The sequence below is a fragment of the Rhinolophus hipposideros genome, assembly GCF_964194185.1.
Source record: "Rhinolophus hipposideros genome assembly, chromosome: 24".
In the NCBI taxonomy this organism is placed as follows: domain Eukaryota; kingdom Metazoa; phylum Chordata; class Mammalia; order Chiroptera; family Rhinolophidae; genus Rhinolophus; species Rhinolophus hipposideros.
Window position 1 is genome coordinate 7,036,511 of NC_138070.1, and position 21,867 is coordinate 7,058,377.

Genomic DNA, 21,867 nt, shown 5'->3' on the forward strand with positions numbered 1-21,867 from the left:
ACTGCTCCTTACCTGTTTCTCTCCATATATCAATAAGCACATGGACAGCAAGGAGACAGTAATAATCTGAAAACTGCAATTCGGTTTTCAAACAGGATTTCCCTATAAGGGAAAAAAAAATCATATCTGTATTTTAACATTTGTTTAACTGTTACTGCCCCAAAGAAGTTTTTTACGGCAGGAAAGTGATAGGAAGGAGAAGAGAGAGAGAGAGGAAATGAAATAAGAATGGGATAATACCAGAAGAAAAATATAAGCCGTGAATCAAAGGATTCAAAAGAAGGTGAGACCAGACTCAGCTGGAGCAGAAGGGTTCTGAACAGAGGTGGTATCCGAAATGGTCCCAAAGGGAAAGTAGCAAAATTTGGAAGGAGGCTTTAGGTGAAGAAAAGAACAAAAGCAAGGGCCATGTATAACTGAAGTAATACTCATTATTTCACCTAATTTTTTAGACTACAGTTAGAGAAATACTGATATCATCTAATCAGATAATTTATATTTTATCACATATATCTAGCAACCTGAAGATCCTCTACTTCTACACTAAATATTTATCTCATCATTTACAACATTCCTTTTCTTCACTTAGTCTATATATTACTAATATTAAGGCCTATAAGCAGAAAATATGACAATTCTCATAAACTATACAGTTCATATGAGCCCCAATGAAACAAAGAGCTAGCTCACCAGATTGGGAAGAATATAAACAACTGGAAGCCAACTATAATTATTTAAAACTCCAAGCTTAATATTGTATGCCAACTATACTTAAATGTTTGAAAAATGAAATGGGGAAGAAAATAGTAATAATGAAACTCCAAACTTAAGAAAGCCTCTGCATTTCATTACTTGGCTAGTCTTCCCACTTGACAAAATATTCTCGTTGCCAAACTCATTAAAACAGGGTGCTATGATTAAAACACACACACACACACACACACACAAAAACTGACTTCTTAAGCCTTAGCAGATCAGGGAAGGATATTTCGAAAGACTGCTCACCAAATTCCAGTCCATGCTGGTACCTTATCATCAATTCTCTGACCACACTCAATTTCTGAGTTTTATCCATAGTGTGATACAAGCCCAGTAACCTCGTCAGCTGCACCACACACAAATGTTGCTGCAGGGCTCTGATGTCAGCGGGCAGTGCCAGTTTATCCTCTGTTGGTGTCGACAAAGGAACAACTCCAAGTAACTGATTAATAAACTGCAGAGTGGGAAAAGGAGGACAGGTCTCAGAACAGAAGTCTTTAGTAGGCCACAATTAACAGATACTGAAATGGTCTAGAAAAAGGCAGCAAGAAAAAAATATAAATTAAAACCCCTTTAGCATACCATTTTCTATCTACCAAAATTGCTAAAACAAAAAAGAATTTCTAAAAGCACACAATGTTGGTGATACTCCACTGAATCTGGCACACTCATTCATTGCTGGCCAAAAGTAGTTGGTCAATACCTTGTATTATATGCACTAAAAGATTAAAAGAATTGTGAAAACGTGTCATAAATTATAGCACGCCAACTTAATATATAACATAGCAATGAAAAACTTTAGTAAGACTGCAGAAAAGAGCAGATTACCAAAAAACAAACAAACCTACAATAATACTGACATACAAGTAAATTCTTAAAGGAAATGTTATACATTGAAAGGCATACTTATGTCAGTGGCCTTAAATCACTTTTGTAATTAAAGTTTTTATTTTGAGATGATTGTAGATTTGCGTGCAGTTATAAGAAAATGAAATGTCCCCTTCACCCAGTTTCTCTCAATGGCGACATCTTGCATTAACATGTTTTTAACTCTTTAAATTTGGCAAGAATTTGTTTTTAAACACCAGTTCCAGTTATACATTTATTAAACACAGGCTTATTTGCGCTCTCTGCCGGTTAAGACGACAGTAAAAAACAAAACAGGAATCAACCCACATGGATCAAGAACACGTGAACAGATGACAACAAATAAAAGCCATTAACAGGATAAAAAACAGAAGGGCAGATGGTCAGTGTACAGTAAGCAACGGGGAGGACCCCAATTAGCAGCACACCTTGTCAGCCACAGAACCTTGAAAGACTCAGAAATTAAAGGACACCGGGGGCTCTGAAAGCTAAAGTGCTGGTGGCACTGAAATGGGAGAATGTGCTCATTCTGTCCCTCCCAAGCTCACAGACGAACTTCCTAAATCTAGCAGAAGCCTGGGCTTTTACTCCCGGAAGCTGAACCAGAGGCACCTTGGACACAGAGACAGCAGGCATAGCTGGAAACAGGGATAAAGCACAAATGCTTACTGTGATGAGAGCACAAGTTCCCCTCCCCCTACTCGGAACCGGATCCCAGAATGCTACCAGGCAAATGTTTAGGTCCCCAAACAGAGACGGTGGCAAAGAGGCTCTATGAAAAGTATTTCTGAAGTGAGACATGGGGTGGGGAGAGGCTTGGGGGAGAATGTTACAGATCTACCACCGTGTTTCCATGAAAATAAGACCTACCCAGAAAATAAGCCCTAGCATGATTTTTCAGGACGACATCCCCTGAACATAAGCCCTAATGCGTCTTTTGGAGCAAAACTTAATAGAAGACCCGGTCTTATTTTGGAGGAAACACAGTACCTCGAGTTTCAGACTAAACTAAGAAGAGTTGTATACTTCCGTGGTTCTTTCGGATTGATTGGGGTGAACTGAACAAAAAGACATTAACTCCAATAAAGAAAGTTGTGCAAAAAAGTAATCTCCATATACAAAGTGGCTTCGCTGTGAATATTTCGTCATAAAAATAAAAATACTGAATAATGACTAAACTATATCAGAGGGGAGGTATGTGAGGGGAGAAGTGGAATGTTATAAATGAAATGACCACCATCCACAGTGGGGTACCAATAGATGAAGACTATGACTGTGAAAATAAATAGCTATGTAAGTCTTCAATTAAGACATACGGAGGTGCGTAATAGAAGATACAGTTAAGAGTTAAAAGTGATTTGCCTGTAGAGACCCAGACCCAGGGGTAGAGACCGCCAAGAGCTGCTACTGTTTTTCAACAGAAGCCTTGTAGTACTATTTGACTTTTTCAATTTTATACATGTAATTTTTTGATACAAACTAAAATTAACATCCTACTAAATCATGCAGTTTCACATCTGTAACAACTTTGCTTCAATTTGTCTACAATTGTATGCATTTTAATTATTATGATCAAATAATCATTTGTAACAGAAACTGCGGCACTGGCTGTCATGTTTTTGATTAAATGTCTACCTAATTTCTACTGCCAGCTCTTCCATTCTGGTAAGTCATTTTATATATTGCATTTATTATTAATGCCTTCTTTAGTGAATGCTGAAGAATCTTCCAAACAAGTTTTGTTATGAAACAATATATTCAATTCATTCTTTATGCTAGTTGGTACAGTTTTACTGCTACGCAAAAAGCTTCTTTAAAAACTGGAATCATTCCAATGTTTAGCTTAAAATGCCAAGGCAAAGAAAACAAAAGAAAAACATCCCTGGGTAAGCAACTTCAGGATAACTGGACTCCATTGGCCCACTCTTAGGGGCTAATCCCATTTTCAAAGGACTTGGCTCCTATTTCATTAGGACGAAGTTCTCCGCTTGAACCTTACTTGGACAGTTTGTAGCCCTCTGACAAACATAATGCTGAGCGGCAGAATTTTTAGCTATTGAAGTCCTCCCACATTTAAAAGGTTGTGGCAGCAAAATTACCCCTCTCACTGAAAAATTTACGTGGGACTACAAAACGCATTGCAGCAGCTTGAAATCCTTTGTCTCACAGAACAATGACTACCTTATCACTGCTAGTATTCCAGCATTTCTAGAGAGTTCCTCTCAGTAGGTTACGATGATGGGGTCACATGAGATGACCCAAGGTTTTCAAACACACCAATAAAGGAGAGCTGCTGGTACTAGATTTGTATTAGCAAACCGTTACAAATCTCAGCTGACGGCAATAGAAGTTTTCCTCTACTGCAGCCCTATCAGCTGATGCTTCAATGTAGAAGATGGTAAGCACCACACGACATGGTCAGTTGTTCCCTATCTTAGCACTTAGCACACATACGTACGTGCAACAAACACTGAATGAAAGAATCTCTCCCACACGGTTCTAGATTCTGCTTAAACCTCTTCTCTAACATGAAACTCATACACTGTATTTTTAGAGAATTCTGGCTACTAAAAAGATCTTCTTTTCACTGAGCCAAATTCTGAATTCCCTGTAACAACTTGCTGGTCCCAGTTCTCAACCCTTTTCTACCAGAGAACTTTTCAAAGATGAGAAAGGAAGTACTCTGTCCCCACCAGAGCAAACCTCTCTCTCTTCCACTCAACCATTTCTCTCCCAGATGCCTTCAAGGCCTCCTACAATCCAGACCCCTGGATATGTTACAATTTATCCAGAGCTTCTAAAGCTTGACCTGAAAACTGTAAGCATAGCATCCCAAGAATAATTTTCCTAAAACCAAAGTGAATGGTGACGGTCATTTCAGAACCCAGAGAAACCACAGGCTACTTACCAGTTTGGGAATGCACGCTTCCATCTGCCTGAGATGTGAAACCTCAGTCCTGCCACACTATTGAGCCCTGGTGGACTGATGACACAGTCACCACCAAATAGTTCAGTCACCGCCCGCTGTGTCCCAATGCACTTCGTCCATCCCACAAGGGGAAGAAAGAGGCTTTCTGGAACCACAAATGGCGGCAGCCCTGTGATAAGAAGACTTCAACCCTTCATTAATTACAGACGTATGAATAAGCTGACCAATCACAGGCTTTCTTTATCCAAACCCACATGTCTTTATATGGTGCTCTACCCTACCTCAGGCTCTCTGTTCTTCAAATTGTAGAGTACTCCAACTGCACATTACCAAGGACACCTGGGCTAAATGCTAAAAATCTTTAATGTGGAACAGAGTATGAAGCTGCCATCAATGGTGGAGCGATATAATCAAACACATGGTGCCGTGGATGAGGAGCCTAAAGATAAAGTTCTCCATCTCGGTATCTAACTGATTTATATTGGTTCACTCACATCAAAAACTCCCAATATAACAGTCCCCCCCCATCCTCAGTTTTAATTTCCGCAGTTTCAGGTACCCACAATCAACAGTGGTCCAAAAATGTTGAACGGAAAATTCCAGAAATAAACAATTCATAAGTTTTAAATTGCACACCATTCTGTGCACATCAGTCGTGTGATGGAATCTCATTCAGTCTCAATAGGTCCCACCCTGGACATGAATCATCCCTTTGTCCAGCATCTCCATGCTGTGTTAGTCACACCCCACCTGTTAGTCACTTAGTGGTCAACTCAGTTATTAGATCAACTGTCGTGGCATCACAGTGCTTGTGTTTAAGTCACTCTTATTTTATTTATAATGGCCCCAAAACACAAGAGTAGCAATGCTGGCAATTCAGATATGCCAAAGAGAGGTCGTAATGTGCTTCCTTTAAGTGAAAAGGTGTGTATATTGCAAAACAACATAGTATATACACAGGGTTTGGTACTATCCACAGTTTCAGGCATTCACTGGGGGTCTTAGAACGTATCACCTGCAGATAAGAGAGACCACTATACATGACAATTAACTACAATGTGGTAGCCTGGATTAGATCCCAGAACAAAAAAAAAGACATTAATGGAAAAATTGCAGAAATCCAAATCATGTCCAGAGGTTAGTTAATAGTAATGGACCGATGTCAGTTTTCTTAAGTTTTAACAAACGTGCCGTGGTAATTTGAAATCTTAACATTGGAGGAAGCTGGGTGAAAAGTACAATGTAATTTCATGGACTACCTTGGTGACCTTTCTGTAAATCTAAAAATATTCCAAATAAAGTTTATTTTTTTTAAATCCTTAAGACTTAGCATTTTAAACTGCTTCAGCAAGATTAAATCATGATTTGAAATACACTGTTATAGTTTTAAGCAAATCCAAGACAAGACAATAAAAGGGGAGTCCAGTGGACTTCATCAAAATTTAACACTGCTCTACAAACGATCCTGTTAAGGGGATGAAAAGACAAGCTACAGACTAGGAGAAAACATTTGAAACCACATATCTGACAAAGGACTTATATCTAGACTATCTCAAGAACTCTCAAAGCTCTATAGTGAAAAACAAAAACAAATCAAACAGACAATTAGCAAAAGACATAGACAATTCACTGAGAAAAATCTAAAGATATCAAATAAACAATGAAAAGATTCCAACATCATTAACCAGTAGGGAAATGCACATTAAAACCATAAGGAAATACCACTACACAACCTATCAGAATGGCTAAAATAAAAAAACAGTGATAACACTAAATGTTGATGAGGATACAAAAAAACTGGATCACTCATATACTAAAAGGACTTAAAAATGGTGTAGCCACCACAGAAAAGTTTGGCTGTCTCTTATGAAAACTAAATATGCAGCTACCATAATATCCAGCAATTGCACTATTGGGCATTTTTCTCAGAGAAAAAACACTTATTGAACAAAAACACTTATTGAGTAACACAAAAAACCTGCACACAAATGTTCATAACAACTCTATTTGCAATAGCTAAAAACTAGAAACAGGTTCAAGAACTCTGGCGCGCCCATACCATGAAATACTATTCTGCAATAAAAAGGAATAAACTGTCGATACATGGAACAACATGGATGAATCTCCAGGAGATTATGTTGAGTGAAAAAAGCCAACCTCAAAAGGTTACACATAATATGATTCCATTATTTAACATTCTTAAAATGACAAAACTATAGAAACATAAAACATATTAGTAGTTGTCAAGAGTATAGCGATGGGGAAAGGGGAAGGTGCAGGGAGGTGACTATGGGTACAAAAAAGCAGCACATGGGACCTTAGTGGTGAACAGGTTGTATCTTGACTATGGTAATGTCACATAATCCATGTGCACTACTACATACTGCACTAAAAACACACAAAACACACCATACCACACCACACCACACACACACACACACACAAACACACACACACACACAAATGAATGTAAGTAAAATGGGTGAAATCTGAATATGGTCAGTGGATTGTATCAATGTTAGTTTCCTAATTATACCACTATAATTATGCAATGTTACCAATGGGGCAAAATGGGTGAAGGGTATACAGAGCGCTCTGTATTGTTTCTCTTACAACTGCATGTAAATCTACAATTATCTCAAAAACCTAAACACAAAAAAGGAGAATCCAATTATCTACCAGGGGCTTATCCTCACTGTGGCTTAATTTAACAAGAAATCATGCCTTTAATCTGATAGCCCCTAGGTACTTGGCTTGATAGCGCAGCTATCTTGATATCTCGTGTTCGGCACTCTCACACATTTTAGAAAGGAAACCTAAACACTTAACCTAGTTACAATAAATGCAGGCACCCAAAAGAATGCTGAATAGTACTTACTTTCGTACGCTGTGTAGCAGGTAAGAGGTCAACAAACACCTTGAGATCTGTAAAACAACAAGGTTTATCCCCAAACTTTTTAAAATACTGGAACATTAATTCTTCTGGATCGCCTAAGAGAGAAAAAAAATCACTAAATTATTCATGGACTGAAGCAATTTCTAATTTAAGTAAAAGATCTGATTTAAAAAACATTTCTTTCAATTAAATTAAAATTTTGCTTGAATGAGAATGAGAATGCATGAGAATGACAGTAAGTAAGGGCTAGAAGATGGCTTGCCCATCTAAAAATGAACAAATACAAACAAAATAAAAAGGAGATAAATCTTACAAACTCAGTTTACCTATTATTACACTTAGGAAATGTGAAGCTTTTTATTCAATTCAAGTTTAAATAGTTAAAAACTTTTCATTAAAGTTTAAATAAAGACTTAAGTTTATGCGCAAACATTAAACAAACATGCTTCTCTCTACAACAGTTCCTAAACTGCTTCATAAGTATCAAATAAATGTTAACTAAATGAAAGGTATATGTTAACAGGCACACCAACAGAAGAGAAAATACATGGGAAGAACCACAGGCCAGTAATTCCAACAAAGTCAATCACTATGTAAAATTTAAACCTGGAAACAGAAAGCTACCAGTTCATTTTATTTTTCCTCAAATTAAAAACAAAACATAAAAATAATAAAAATAAAATGCTCTCAGACTGAGCTAGATCTAAGAAGCAGAGATTTTTAACCCAGGGCTTCTGTAAGATTTTAGGTCCCAATTCCTGTTTCTGGGAACAGAGATCGATGGCTTTAATCAGATTTTCACAGGACTCTGTGATCCAAAAGAGAATCCCTCACTGGTCTGGTAAAAACAAAATTTTGTGGAGACTAGACAAATTCACAAATTTGTAAGGTGCGGACTGGTAAGAAGGAAGAGAAAAATAAAAGATAGCAAGTGTCAAAGCAGATCGAGATACTTTTATGTCCAGCTTTGGAATCTATTTTCACAATATATTGCTGAGGGTCACATGAAAATTTTCATTTGCAATTCCGGCGCTAACATAGACAGATTCTTGAGATAGACCCAAAGAAAGACGTGAACAGGGAACTCAAAGTTGTTGTGAATAACGTACAAAGGGAATAACAGAGACAAGCCCATAGTTAGTTTGAGAACATTAATTAGATGATCGAAATGTCCAGAGATGTTCTAGGATAGGTTTTAGGTACTGGAAGTAATCATCCTCCTCTTAAAGTTTATCAACTTTTAATGAGAACAAAATTTCTATAATGATGAGTAAGAGAAAAGCTTTCTTTGAAGCTTTATCTTAAAAAATAAAATTGAAAACTCAAAGTTTATTACCTGAAACTTAACAAAATTTACAGTATAATTACTATAAGCTAATGCTCAGTATGAGCAAAGAATCACTGCTTTTGGGGGGAGGGGGTAACGTTTTTCCAACAAAATTATAAACTAACACAATATGACACCCTTCACTTCTGTAGTAAGCTCAAAAAGAACCATTTTACAAAAAGATCTAAGGGCGTCATCAAATTTCCTGCAGGCCTCTCTCACTGTTTCACCATCAAAAGCATCCTTTTCTCCAACTTTGTCTTTATCCTTATAAATTTTCTCTTCGACTGTTAATGGCTCTAACTCAGCCAAATGTTCTTTCATCAATGGTTTTGTGAGTGCTGGGAGCAGATTTTCAAGAAACCTTTTGTCCACTTCATGAAATCCTGAAGCTTTTACAAAACTGGCTATTTTTACTTTGAAATTGATTCTGACATTATTGTTGGGTCAGCAAGAGAATGCCTGACGAAGACTGATGGAATAGAGAGAAATGATAACGTTAAATCAAACTGAACATGTGTTTGAGGGTTAATTTTATAGCTGATCCACTCATTAGTAAATATTTTCAGGTTTTGAAACGTCTGCTTCTCAAACATGACTCTGTCAATCACTGTAGGATGCAGATAATCAATACTGCACTTGGTTATCAAGAGCATTCCTGTACCTTCTCCAGGGTCCCCCCCAAATCGTTACAGCTTCTTACCCAGTTTGTACTCATCATTAAAACCTTGATGCCGTAAGCGTCTAATCAGCTCTAGTTTAGCTAGATGTGGTCCTCGAAGGTGGCGAGAACTTTTAGATTCTTCTGTTATCCGGTCTTCTATAAACTTCACAGCTTCTTCTGCAGAATAATGTACTTCTCCTTCTAAAGAGCTAGGTATAAACACATGAAAAAGGTATTTTGTGTCTCTATTGTCCCTCCCAAAACTTAAAGTCGAGCAAAATTGATTTCAAGAAACAAATTAAAAATAAAAAGTATTTCGATAATTAGAATACAAATGGAAGTAAAAGAAAGCTGTAAGCATATTCTGGCAGATAACATTGCATATGATTACTCCCAATTTTGGCATTTGATTGTTGTAGTGACTAACCACCTCTACCTCTTTCTTAAAAAAAGAATGGGTACTTTCTACAATGAACACGTATTTATTTTACCATTTTAAAAATGGGGAAAGCTTACTTTGAAAGAGATAAATTATTGAAACAGAAAAAGAGGATTCAACTAGGCTTACAATAAAACTGTTTTGCTACAACATATTGAAAAGTGTTGTTATAATTCAGGAAAGACAACTTACTGTTCACCTTCAGCAGGAGGAGTCCAGGCCTCTTCAATCAGTCGAAAGACAGAATCGAAATAAGTCAGATAGAACTGCCAGTCATCTGAGCTAAAATCAGATTGAATGGTGCACACAGGATTAAACCCAAGTTGTGACAAATCTGCCTTAGGAACCACGATATTCAACTTATTTTCTAAGTTATATTTTAGGCTTTACTAGAAGAGACCCTCCCCCCGCCCCGGGTTTCCTCTGCAGCCCTAAAAGGGCAGCACACCAGAAGCATTCACAAAGTAAAAAAACTTTTAAGAGACTACTCTTCCCTTCAATAAAATGACCAGGTCTAGAAAACTAATATTCTTAACAGAAAACTCCCCCCATTAACACTTTCTAAAGGGGAGAGAGGTCTCTCTTTTAGACCAAGACTATTAAATTTTTGACAAATTAATGATTTTCAGTGTTCATTCTAAACCGAATACCTCTTTACTGAAAGATGAAGGTTCATCAAAAACTTTTTTAAACATCCAGAACACACTACAATAATTTTTCACTTTGTGTCCAGAAATCTCAAGACAGATAAAAATGTCAATACTGACACCTGAAAGCCCCACTCTGATCTCATAGTCCAAAAAAAAAGCATCTACTCACTTTTTCAGTAAGAGGCGCCGGGAAAGGGCATTGCACTCTGGCCACCTGCTCAGTTTCTTGTACATAGCCATACATTTATTTTCTCGACTCTGAATCTCACTCGTCAACTTCTCTACAATTAAAGTTATAATAGTTGGTAAGCTGGTTTCATTTCTGCTCAGAAACCAAAACAAAGTCCAAGCACAAGAAGGAAAATATCACATTTTCTTATTTACTCTCTTAGAAAATAGAGCCACTATTAATACAAACTACTATCTTACTAACGATTATTTTGCTGAAAAGAAAAAGTACAATTCAGATCCTAAACTTTTATAATCATTTTTTTTCTATAAAATACAGGATCCAGAATATATTGAGTTGAGGATCTAGTATGTGGGATACACTTACAAAATTCTAACAGCACCTCGGAACTGGTATAGTTAGTCCAGACAGACTTCCCACGCCTATAGTTCCAAAATATCAAATAAGCTTGGACTGGAATGGGATGAGCAAGGTGAGATGTTAGGAGAAAGAATAAAACAATAGAAATGAACCAAACTCTTTCCCAACAGCTGGGAACAGGAAAACTAGGGCTATATTTCTGACCAAATTAAATTTGCCCTGTCCTTTTAGAACAGATTAGCAGATTAAGGATACTGATAATTACATTATGAATTTTCTATTAAGTATCTAAATTTTAACTACACATAGAACTACAATATAGATGAGTAAAAATAGAAAGGCTGACTTGTATCCATCTGCAAGAAGGCTAAAGTTAAATAGTAAGTAACATTAAAAAAAACTCCTCCATTTTATATAATTAAAGTAGCTAAGTATCAGTTAGTGTAACAGTTATATGACTGCACAGGCTAGTAAAGGATATATAGTACATATAGTACAAAGATTTTTTAGAGACTATCCCTAATGAGAGATCTCAGACTACTCATCTACAGTTAGTTACTCCCAATGACTGTAAAGCTACAATTAAAAGACCAGGTTTACCAAAACAATAATTGCATTTCCAGGAATTAATCAAAAGGAAATCATCAAACACGCGTAAATTGTTAGGAACCAAAATCATGGTCATAAATTTCTAAAATAGGGGAATCGTTAAATCAGTCTATGAAGTTTGTACAAATCAGTGTTCCTACAACAAAGGAAGAAGTATTTTCACAATGAAAAAGAACTAACTTCTTTAACATATAAAGTGCTCTTGCAAATCAGTAAGGAAATTAATCAAATTTTTAGAAATAAAACAAGGATAAGGAAAAGCAGCTCAGAGAAGAGGAAAAGATTTAATGGCTTTAAATAAATGAAAAAATAATTATCCTCCCTCTTAAATTAAAAATTATAAAATATGTTTTACCCATCAGATTGAAAAACATAAAAAGTTTGATAAACAGTTTGATAATACAGATTGGTAAGTATGCAAAGAAACTAGCCCTATTATATACTGATAAATACAGCTGAGAGGAATGCACACAATAGCCTCTTGGAGGGCAATCTGGTTTAGAGCAAAGATGCCTCTTGCAAAGAAGCCTAAATATCCTTCAAGGACTGGTTAAGAAAATCCTCTACATTTATACTATGGGACGTTGGGCAGTCACTAAAGAGTGCGCTAATGAAGTATATCTCTAAGACATAATCTAAGTTTAAAAAACCAAACAATTGGCTATAAGAGTATGCAGAACAAAGGTCACAAACTCAAATGCCTTCACGGGACAGACAGGTAAACAAAGAATGTTCGTATCAGAGCACAAATCCTAACTGGAGGCATTAACATTTTAAAATCTTAAAGAAAAAAAAATATATAAATAAAACCCTGTGCTAACCAAATAAGATTACTCTGTGGGCCAGATACAGTATGTTCTCTGATTTGTGGTTTAAAAGACAGGGGTTGGAGAGAGATACATCTTTAGAAGGATATACAGAACAAGTACCTAGAGAAGAACCTAGAGGGTAGAAGGTTGGAGATCTGGGGTAGAATCTTTCACACTCCTTGAATGTTACAAATCCACCAGTTATTTTCAATTTAAAAATATTCTTAAGAAACAAATGTACAACACAGAAAAGCTCAGAACATAAAACGATCACAAGTGATTTTTTTAATGGCTTTATATCTTTATGTTTCTGTACGAGGAAAAAATTTCCACAATAAACATTTTTCACGTTTAAACAAGAAAAAAATACTTTAAGAAAACTTTCAAAATTACCTCCTAATTTTCCTCTGATGACATCCAAGGCTTCCTGGTACTTCCCCAGACGTTCCAGGATCATATAATAAAGTTCAACCTTACCAAAAAAAAAAAAAAAAAAAAACAGGTGCAACCATTGAAACTTTTCAATAATAAAAAGATGGTCACTTGTGTTTTTAAAAAATTAGAAAAGAACACTATTTTCAAATAAGATAAAATTAACAGTAAGAATCAGACAACGGTATCTCCCCTTATCTGATACATCTCAGACTAAAGTGCTTGCTGAAAACAATTCCATGTTCATTATACCTAAACTAGGGGCTTCCAAAGCTTTGTATTTACACAAAAGGCAAGACTGAGGACCCAGCTCTCTAACTGGAATAAAGCAACAGTTCATAATATTGTAACAGAATATTGTAGCAGTATCAAAATCATGCAAATACAAAAGTTGGGCTTAATTAACTCACTTCAGCCTCCGCTTCTATCTTGTCCTCTTTCACCATTTTTTCTACCATTCTCTCAGCGAGGGGCAGAAACATCGTTTTTGAGAGGTTTTCATCCTGTGCTGATATAGACTAGAAGAGAAAGAAAATGTTTCGTGCTAATTTTTCCCCTGCTTGCACTATTTATATTATTGCCATGCAGACCATTACTGTGACTCCAGCACATAATTATCATTCTATTAATATGTCAACTATCAGACCTAATTTGAACTTGTCAATAAAATACATTAGAGAGTAGTTGGCTCTACAAGAGATTTATTTATTAAAGGCTCGTTATCCTACGCATTTTTCCACAATATGACCTAACTTTTAAATAGGTTACTCATACATTTTTCTAGAAATATGTTAAGAGGAGGTATGCCTATACTGAATATTATATATAAACGGTATCATCAAGTGTTTAAAAAGTGTTTCAAATGTCTTTTTTGAGATGTTCACACATTAGAAGGAAAATGCCAATTGTTTATACAGCTTACTATTAGCTACAATTACCCTAGAGTGATAATTAAAATTGATGGATGGTATTAATAATTTTAACACTGCCAGAGATTCTGCTCAGAGGTCATTCACCCCCTGTAAACAACGTTTCAAAGTAGGTATTATGCTCATTTTACAGATAAAGTTAATATTCCCCACTGCTCTTCAAGACATGTGGTAAAGCCAATATTTGAACACATACCTGTCTGAACCCACAGCCTCTCTGTTCTTAACTGTTACATTTTAACTCCTACCACCCCATCCTCTCCTACACCGTGTCTCATTTTGGTCCTTACATTAGTTCTGGGAGATGAGCATCTCCATTCTGCAAAAGAGCAAACTGAGGCTCATAACGCAGAAATGATAAAACAAGGCCACCCAGTTCAATGACCTGTTCACTAACCAACAATATTGTCAAGTCAAAATATCAAACATTTCAGGGCTCATATTTGATCAAATAACCCAGTAACGGATCTAGGTTCAGGGGAAATACAGTCTGTGCTACACACAAATAAACCAATATACCAACTCATGAAGAATACCAAAACTCCCCAAATCAAAAAGTCAACTAACCATATGAAAAGTCTCTATTTGACACATGCAGCAACACATTACCCAAGACATTCAGAAGACACATTAAGGACAATAACTATATACAAAAATAAAAACAAATCTCAATCCCATTCTGAATGCCATACTCACTTGCATAATTAAGCTCATCACAGACCAAAAGTAGTAAGGGTTTTTGGGGACAATCTTATATAGAGCCATGCCAGCCTGAAAGACAGAGAGCCATAAATACTTAATTTAGAAAACATCATAGAGGGCAATTAATGATCCAGATATGTGGCAGGAAGTTTCCTTGGCAAATAGCAACACATTTACATACCCCAAATAGCAACACATTTACATACTGTAAGTACCTAGTTACCTGATGGATATTCTCTATTGGCGAGCAACAGAGGTAATCACAAACATGAATTTTACAACATCAGGAATATTTCACCTTTTGAACCAGATTGTCTCAAAGTAAAACCCAGTATTTCTAGAAAATACTGCAAGCCAATACAGTTTCAATAGAATACCAAAGCAAACACAAAATTTGGATTATGAATGTACATCAGTAAACAAACTTTACAGAAGATATCACACTAACCAATTATAGTAGTAAAACAAATAAGCAAAGAAATCCAGACAGCATATTTAAACTTCAGAATCAGAAAAGATCACTCTGACATAATTAAAAAATGTTAGGCAAATAGTCAGGTTCTTTCAAGATGCCATCAATTAGAATGGAACCCTTTCATTGAGAAATATACAATATACAAATACTTAAAAGCAGGGACATAACAAGGAGGAAAGTAGACCTACTCATACATTACTGAGAACCTATCCATAATTAGCCAACTAGTAATCAATGCCAGGAACTCCGTCAGCTAATTATCAGAGTTAATATTTTTTTTAATCTTCAGTCCACTTTAAAAATTACACTGAGCCCCTATTAAGTGGAAGGAAATGCCTATTCCTGCCAAGGATACAAAGATTGAGTCCTAGTCCCAAGGCATTTAAAAGCTAGGAAAAGAGATAAGACAAATACACAAACAACTAAAATATACTTGGCAATAAAAATAAATGTCCTATACAAAAACATCATGCTAGGATGTTTCCAAAGAAGGCAAGATTAAGTTTGTTTATTCCTTTCTTCTTCTTTAAGGGAACGTAGGAAAGGGAATTATATTAATATAGCCTTCTCCGAAGTAGCAGCCTTTCAGATGGACCCTGAGGTTCAAACAGAATGTCTTTAGGCAAAGACGAGGGGTAAGGATACACATACAAATATATTTGAGGTGAATGGGTAAGTCATCAATTCTAGGTAGGGGTAAAATGAATCCGAATAAAAACACTAAAGAAAGAAAAGACATATGTTGACAAGAAGAAGTAGGACATTTAGCTAAAACAAAGGATTAAGAGGAGTACCGTGTTTCCCCGAAAATAAGACCTAGCTGGACAATCAGCTCTAATGTGTCTTTTGGAGCAAAAATTAATATAAGACCTGGTCTTATACTATATTATATTATATTAATTATATTACATTATATTATATTATACTACATTATATTATATTATAGACTCAGTCTTATATTAAAATAAGACCGGGTCTTATATTAATTTTTGCTCCGAAAGACGCATTAGAGCTGATGGTCTGGCTAGGTCTTATTTTCGGGGAAACAGGGTAGGTAGTAGGGAAAACGGCTGAAAGGTACTTTTGTTGTAAGGCATTCAAAAAGGAGTCTTATAGAGTAAGGGAGCAATGTGTATAAATCTATACTCTTCTAGGGAGTGTAATTTAGCAGTGAAGAAATAAAATAGAAAGAAAGAAGTGAGGCGATGAGGAACTAAACAAGGATGAGATAGATCAAATATAATAGAAAAGAGACTTCAAAGACACTGCAGAGGTAGAATCAAAACGGAGACAAAAACAGACACACAGGACACAAGGAGCCTAAGATGGCTTGAGATCCTTGCTTCCAACACCAAACTCGGGAGGAATGGAACAGAAAGTGTTAGAAAATCAATTTTACTTGATAATTTGGGGAGAAGAAAACATTTTTATAATGACATGCAGAAATAAAAGAGTATAAAATATGAATTTTTAATAGAAAAGACAAAAATTTCATGCCTATACCCTACTATCTTACAGACACTAACATTCTGCTAATAAAGTTTAAAAAAAACATGGCTGTAAGCTGGTGACTCAGAATGGGAATGTAATTTATAGAAAAAGGAAAGTCTAATCACCATGTGAATGACTAGCAACTCTTCATTCAAGATGGTTTTGGTTTTTTGTTGTTTGTTTTCGACCTGCCAGAGATGTCATTTAGAGCAGTAGAAATCCTTAAGTTTTCTGATTCCCTGGCTTCCCTCCTTCCTACCTCCACCAATTTATCCAAATCATTTATTTAACAAATATTTATTGTTCGGATGCTATTAAAGGAGCTGAGGATTCAGCAGTGAATAAAACAAAAGCCCTCACCCTCATGAAATAATGACATTTAATTTGTAAGACACCTATTACCCCATACTTCCAAAATAAACATACATATAAGCTAAGAAATTGTAACTACCTTAAACAGCAACAAAGGTAGGATAAAAATTAGATGTCATATTCTAAAACATTTAACACTAGAGTACTCCATTCTTTCAATACATGAGAATGGAATAATGCAAAAGCAAGCCATAGGTCAAACATATTATGGAACTGTAACTGTTAAGCCACATCAAAGCAACTTTTCCAAAAATAAGATGCAAAATTATATGTATCTCTGGCAACAGGTACAGTTAAATTATACAGATATAAAATCTATTCAAGAGGCAGATTTTTTTCTTTTTTTTTCAAAATTTACCTTAGTACTGCTTTACATGAATTTGTCCTTTTTGTTATTTTATATGTGATATAAATACATATATATATATAAATTTCAAAACTATATTTTGTGAGATCATGAAATTAACACATGCTTTAAAAAAAAGAACGTAAGATGACAAGTATCCATTACTCTGCATCCTGGTAACATTTTGATACATATCCTTAGAGACACATACTTTATTAAGGAGGGGTCGATGTGAGGAGAGTGGGAGGTGGAGGCCATTTTACAACAGGCTCTTCTCAATTCACATATATTGGGAACAGCTTTCTATATCAGCAAGTAAAGACACACTACCATTTGGGAAGGATGGGATATTCCTTTTTATTCTACCATATAGATGAACCACAATTTCTTGAACTATGTCAGTAGTAATGAACGTTTGATATACTTTGCTCAAAACATATTCCTAGAAGTAAAAATCATGATTTATACGCATGTTAGTGCTGCTAATTTTTAAAAATATACCCATTTTGTGTTAAAAGAAAATTTATAACCTCTGAATACTTTTCCTGAGAATACATACCAGTAAATAAAACAATGATAAAATTTCTTCAAAGAATTATACTTGGGCCCAAAAAAATTCTTCCAATTTAAAAACTTGTATAAGCAAATAAAAAGATTAATTTTAAGAAGGGTTTATATTAATACCTTCCACCCTCCTTGTTTTATCTACTGTTATAGGTTGATATTTAAAGGAAAGAATAAGACAAAATAAAAACCCAGGTAAGAACACTGCCTTCAGAGGACCTTATACCCACAAACAAAGTATGTCTTTAAAAAAAAAAAAAAAGCTAGCATGACATCATAACCCTTTATGGGCTTAAGAGCACAGGTTTCATTTCTCCTGCCTGTCAGCTGTATCCACCCAGTAGTCCAAATGAGTCCAAATGCAGCTCCTACACATGTATACAGGGAACACCTAAAATGTACTAACTGGCAAACAGGCTGCCTCCCGGAAAAAACAAAAACAAGTATCCCGAGCAATGGGGATTTTTACTCCTGGTGGATTTAAAAAGCTTCAGCAGGCTATAAACAGTTAATTTTACAAATTAGATGCAAACTTGAAAGTTAATATTTCTATAATCTGTTCATGTTTTGCCCTGGGATTTCTGCCCATTTTCTGAAACTATTACAGCAATTTGGGACAAACTGAAGTGGGACATTTTGAAGCCAACTTACCAGAACCAAACAAAACCTACAATCAGGCCACAAAAGAACACTGTAATCAAATTTCCCCAAATAAAACATTTAAAAAATGTGAATAACAGTTCATCTTTAAAACACACAGAGAAAGTAACTGGCTGATCTCCACACACAAATAACAGAATTCAGTTCTACACACATATGCAAACACACACATGCACACATGCACACACCACTGCAGTTAACTCACATTGACGAGACTTTCACCCCTGACAGCAAGTCCCACCGCCCAGGAGGTTTGGAGGTCAAGTTACCTGTTGCATTTTCTTGTATTCGCCCACTCTTGCATAAGCCATGAAGAGGTGAGAGTGATACTCCTCACTATTGGGAACTTTCTTCACAGCTGCCTCATAAAGTTTTGTAACTAACTCCGCTAAGATAAAGAGAAATAGGATTTTCTTTCATTGTTGAAGTATAACTTAAATCGTAACAGCATTTATTTTTTTTCCCATTTGGAGGAAATAGATGTCTCCTCTCATAAGGAAGAAGAAAGTATTTACTTCGCCTCATCTGATCATTATTCTTTTCTTGGGTAGGTGTTATTCAGTGAAACATCAAATAGGTCGGGCCTCCCCATCACATTCACAATATATGAGACCCTCCCGGATCCAGCCTGTCTCCTTCCTAACTCTTTCCCGCAGCACTTTATGCTCGAGCCACATCCAACCATTTGAGTTCCACTAGATTCCCTGTGCTATGTCATACCTCCAGCCTTTACACTGTTCCCTCTGCCTAGACTCACCTTTCCTCTCTTTTCTACTCAGTGAACATCATCCAAGACCCCCTTCAAATACAATCCTCTCCACAAGGAGCTCTGCAGAGTCAAATGTCATCCTTCCCTGAACACCACCTCTGCTCCTTCAGCCCAGTTTCATCACTGCTTCCTTTTGTCATCTTTAAATCTTTTAAATAACTCTTAGAGCATGTGTTAATATATAATGCATAATCTACTTCCCTTTACAGGCTTTGAGTAACATTTTTCATCTCTGACTCTGATACAATACTTGTCATAGAGAAACACTCAGCCCATACTTGTGGGATAGATAAATGACCTTTTAAAAACACTGGGAGTGAATTCATATACCGAAATCAACGTCATCCCTAAATAACTACAACCACTTGGATACTAAATGAAAAATGCAAGTCACAGAACACATAGAGTATGAATCCATTTATATTAAGTTCAAAATTAAGCAAAACTAATAATGCATTGCTTAAAAAAACAAATGTGATAAAGATTTAAAGAAAAGCAAGAGAATAAAAATTATTCAGGGCAGCAAATACCTCTTGGGAGGAAAACGGGGAAATGAAATTGATGAGGAACATATAGAAAGCATTCTCAGTATTGATAATGCTCTATTTCTTAAGTTGGGCGGTAGGTTCATGAATGTTCATTATTCCACATCAAACTGTCCAGTGTTACATAAAATATATTCTTCTAGAACATATATTATAAAAATATGTATTATTGCACAATAAAATATTTAAGAAATCAACAATAAAAATATTTATTTGTTTATAGATGAAATAGCAGAGTATCTATGATATGCTTGGAAATAGTCTGGCAGGGAAAAGGGTACAGATAAAATTGACCACCTGTCACTAACTGCTAAAGGTAGCTGATGGGTACAATGTGATTTATGATGCTATTCTCTGTATTTGTCTATGCTTGAAATTTTCCATATTAAAAAGTGAAGAAAAGGGTAACTCTTCCAGTTAGCAATTCAAAATGTACAAATGAAACTCAAGTCCTCATTCCTACTCAAGGATCCTAATACGCGTAATATATCCTTTCTGTTTACAGTCTTCGGAAATCATGGTTAATGCATTATTTTACCTTGGCCGCCGAATCAAATCACCAGTTATAAGTAAATCAGACAAATAGAGAACTCAATCAGAAATAGCCAAACCCTTAAACTCAGGTTTAAAAGCAATGAAAAGAAACATACGTCGATGCATCTCCCGGTAAAGAATAGTTAGTGCCTGCAGAGAGTTGTCATCTGTGGGTTCCAGGGCTGCCACCTCCTGTGCCAAGGTGAAGGCTTCCTCCTGCTTTCCAGTTCTCTGTAAACCAATTGCCTTTAAAACCTGACAGAAAGAAAAAATAAATCGGGTTTAAAAGGACAGAAAAGGAAATATAAACCATAGAAAGCTGATTTGAAAGCACTAGGTAAGTTGTAAGGTCTGCCTTGGTTGCTAATCAACTGAACCATTTTATAAAAACATCGTCAAATCAAGATTCTTTCCTATTTCAGTCATATTAAGAAAGCAAAACATTGCTTTAAAAAGAACTCTGCAAAAATAAAGTAATTAAATTAGGTAAGTTATGTCCAAAGAAATAAATAGCTAGCTTTTACCTAGACACTATTTACGGCATTTAAGTGATCAAGAAAATAAATGGCCTAAAAAAATACTCTTAAAAAACACACATAATAACTAAAGAGATTAATTAAACATCTTTTCCCTTTAAAGTAAAAATTACAATATATAACCCACTTAAATATAAGTAACTCAAGGGCAAATGAACTTACCTTAGCACAATGAAGATCCTTATGTTTCTTCAATAATTTATCTGCTTGCTGAATTGCCATTTTATTATTACCATTATCAAGATAATCTATGAAAACAGAAATTATGATAGTTATATTCCTTCAACAACAAATTTGAAAAACACACAGGCTGGTATCAGATGTTTCAGAAAATACCTTAATTCCGTATTTAAAACATTTTTTAACTCTAAATGACTAGGATGGTCCAAAATACAAACTTACCTAAAGTCATCTCTCATCCAAAAGCACTATAACCCAGTTCTATTAGTACTAATGAAGATTCAAGACAAAACGTATTTAGATGATAGACACTAATATTTTTACCTATGGGAAATAAACAGGTTTAGTCACCCCAAAATTAATTTTTTTTAAAAAGTACCCTTTCTAATATTCAAGCTTTAAATCTACCAAATGGGCCATGTTAGTTCAATAAAATATGTTTAATGAGTACTTACTTTGCTACAGAGTTAAGTATAATTCGCTGAAAAAATTAAGAGAAAGTTTTACCCATGCGATGGGGGGTGGCGGGATGAAGTCCAATAATATTGGGAGTGGGCAAGGCTGTGGGGGAAAATAGCACTTTCAAACACACTGGTTGAAACAAAAACTAGCACTGACTTTGAAGAACAACTGATTTCTAGGTTCCCTAATTAGTGTATGTCCAGTCCGGAGTTCAAGGAATATGGAGACCTGCTATAAAATTGTGTTAGAGGGGGAAAAAAAGCAATCAATTATTATTCAAAAGTCTAACAAAAGCAAAGATTAATTTCCAGATGAGAAGATCTAAAAGAAAATGAGAAGTGTTTTAAATGGGAAATGGTGGTAGTTGTCAC

General features: G+C 35.6%; 1 protein-coding gene across 3 annotated transcripts in view; it reads right to left on the reverse strand.

The window, feature by feature from the left end:
* The window catches only part of NAA25 (N-alpha-acetyltransferase 25, NatB auxiliary subunit), a 55,473-nt gene that overhangs the window by 26,542 nt on the left and 7,064 nt on the right, over positions 1–21,867 (reverse strand). For 2 of the 3 annotated variants that reach the window (XM_081036911.1, XM_081036913.1), the window contains exons 2-13: positions 21,017–21,102; positions 20,435–20,573; positions 18,740–18,858; positions 14,557–14,631; positions 13,342–13,449; positions 12,893–12,971; positions 10,701–10,812; positions 10,074–10,163; positions 9,482–9,651; positions 7,434–7,546; positions 1,006–1,213; positions 13–102 (exon numbers count right to left, since the gene is read on the reverse strand). In XM_081036911.1, the coding sequence (XP_080893037.1) occupies positions 13–102; positions 1,006–1,213; positions 7,434–7,546; positions 9,482–9,651; positions 10,074–10,163; positions 10,701–10,812; positions 12,893–12,971; positions 13,342–13,449; positions 14,557–14,631; positions 18,740–18,858; positions 20,435–20,573; positions 21,017–21,102 (1,389 nt within the window). The remainder of the gene's footprint in view (positions 1–12; positions 103–1,005; positions 1,214–7,433; positions 7,547–9,481; positions 9,652–10,073; positions 10,164–10,700; positions 10,813–12,892; positions 12,972–13,341; positions 13,450–14,556; positions 14,632–18,739; positions 18,859–20,434; positions 20,574–21,016; positions 21,103–21,867) is intronic. The other variant, XM_081036912.1, reaches the window with a different exon arrangement.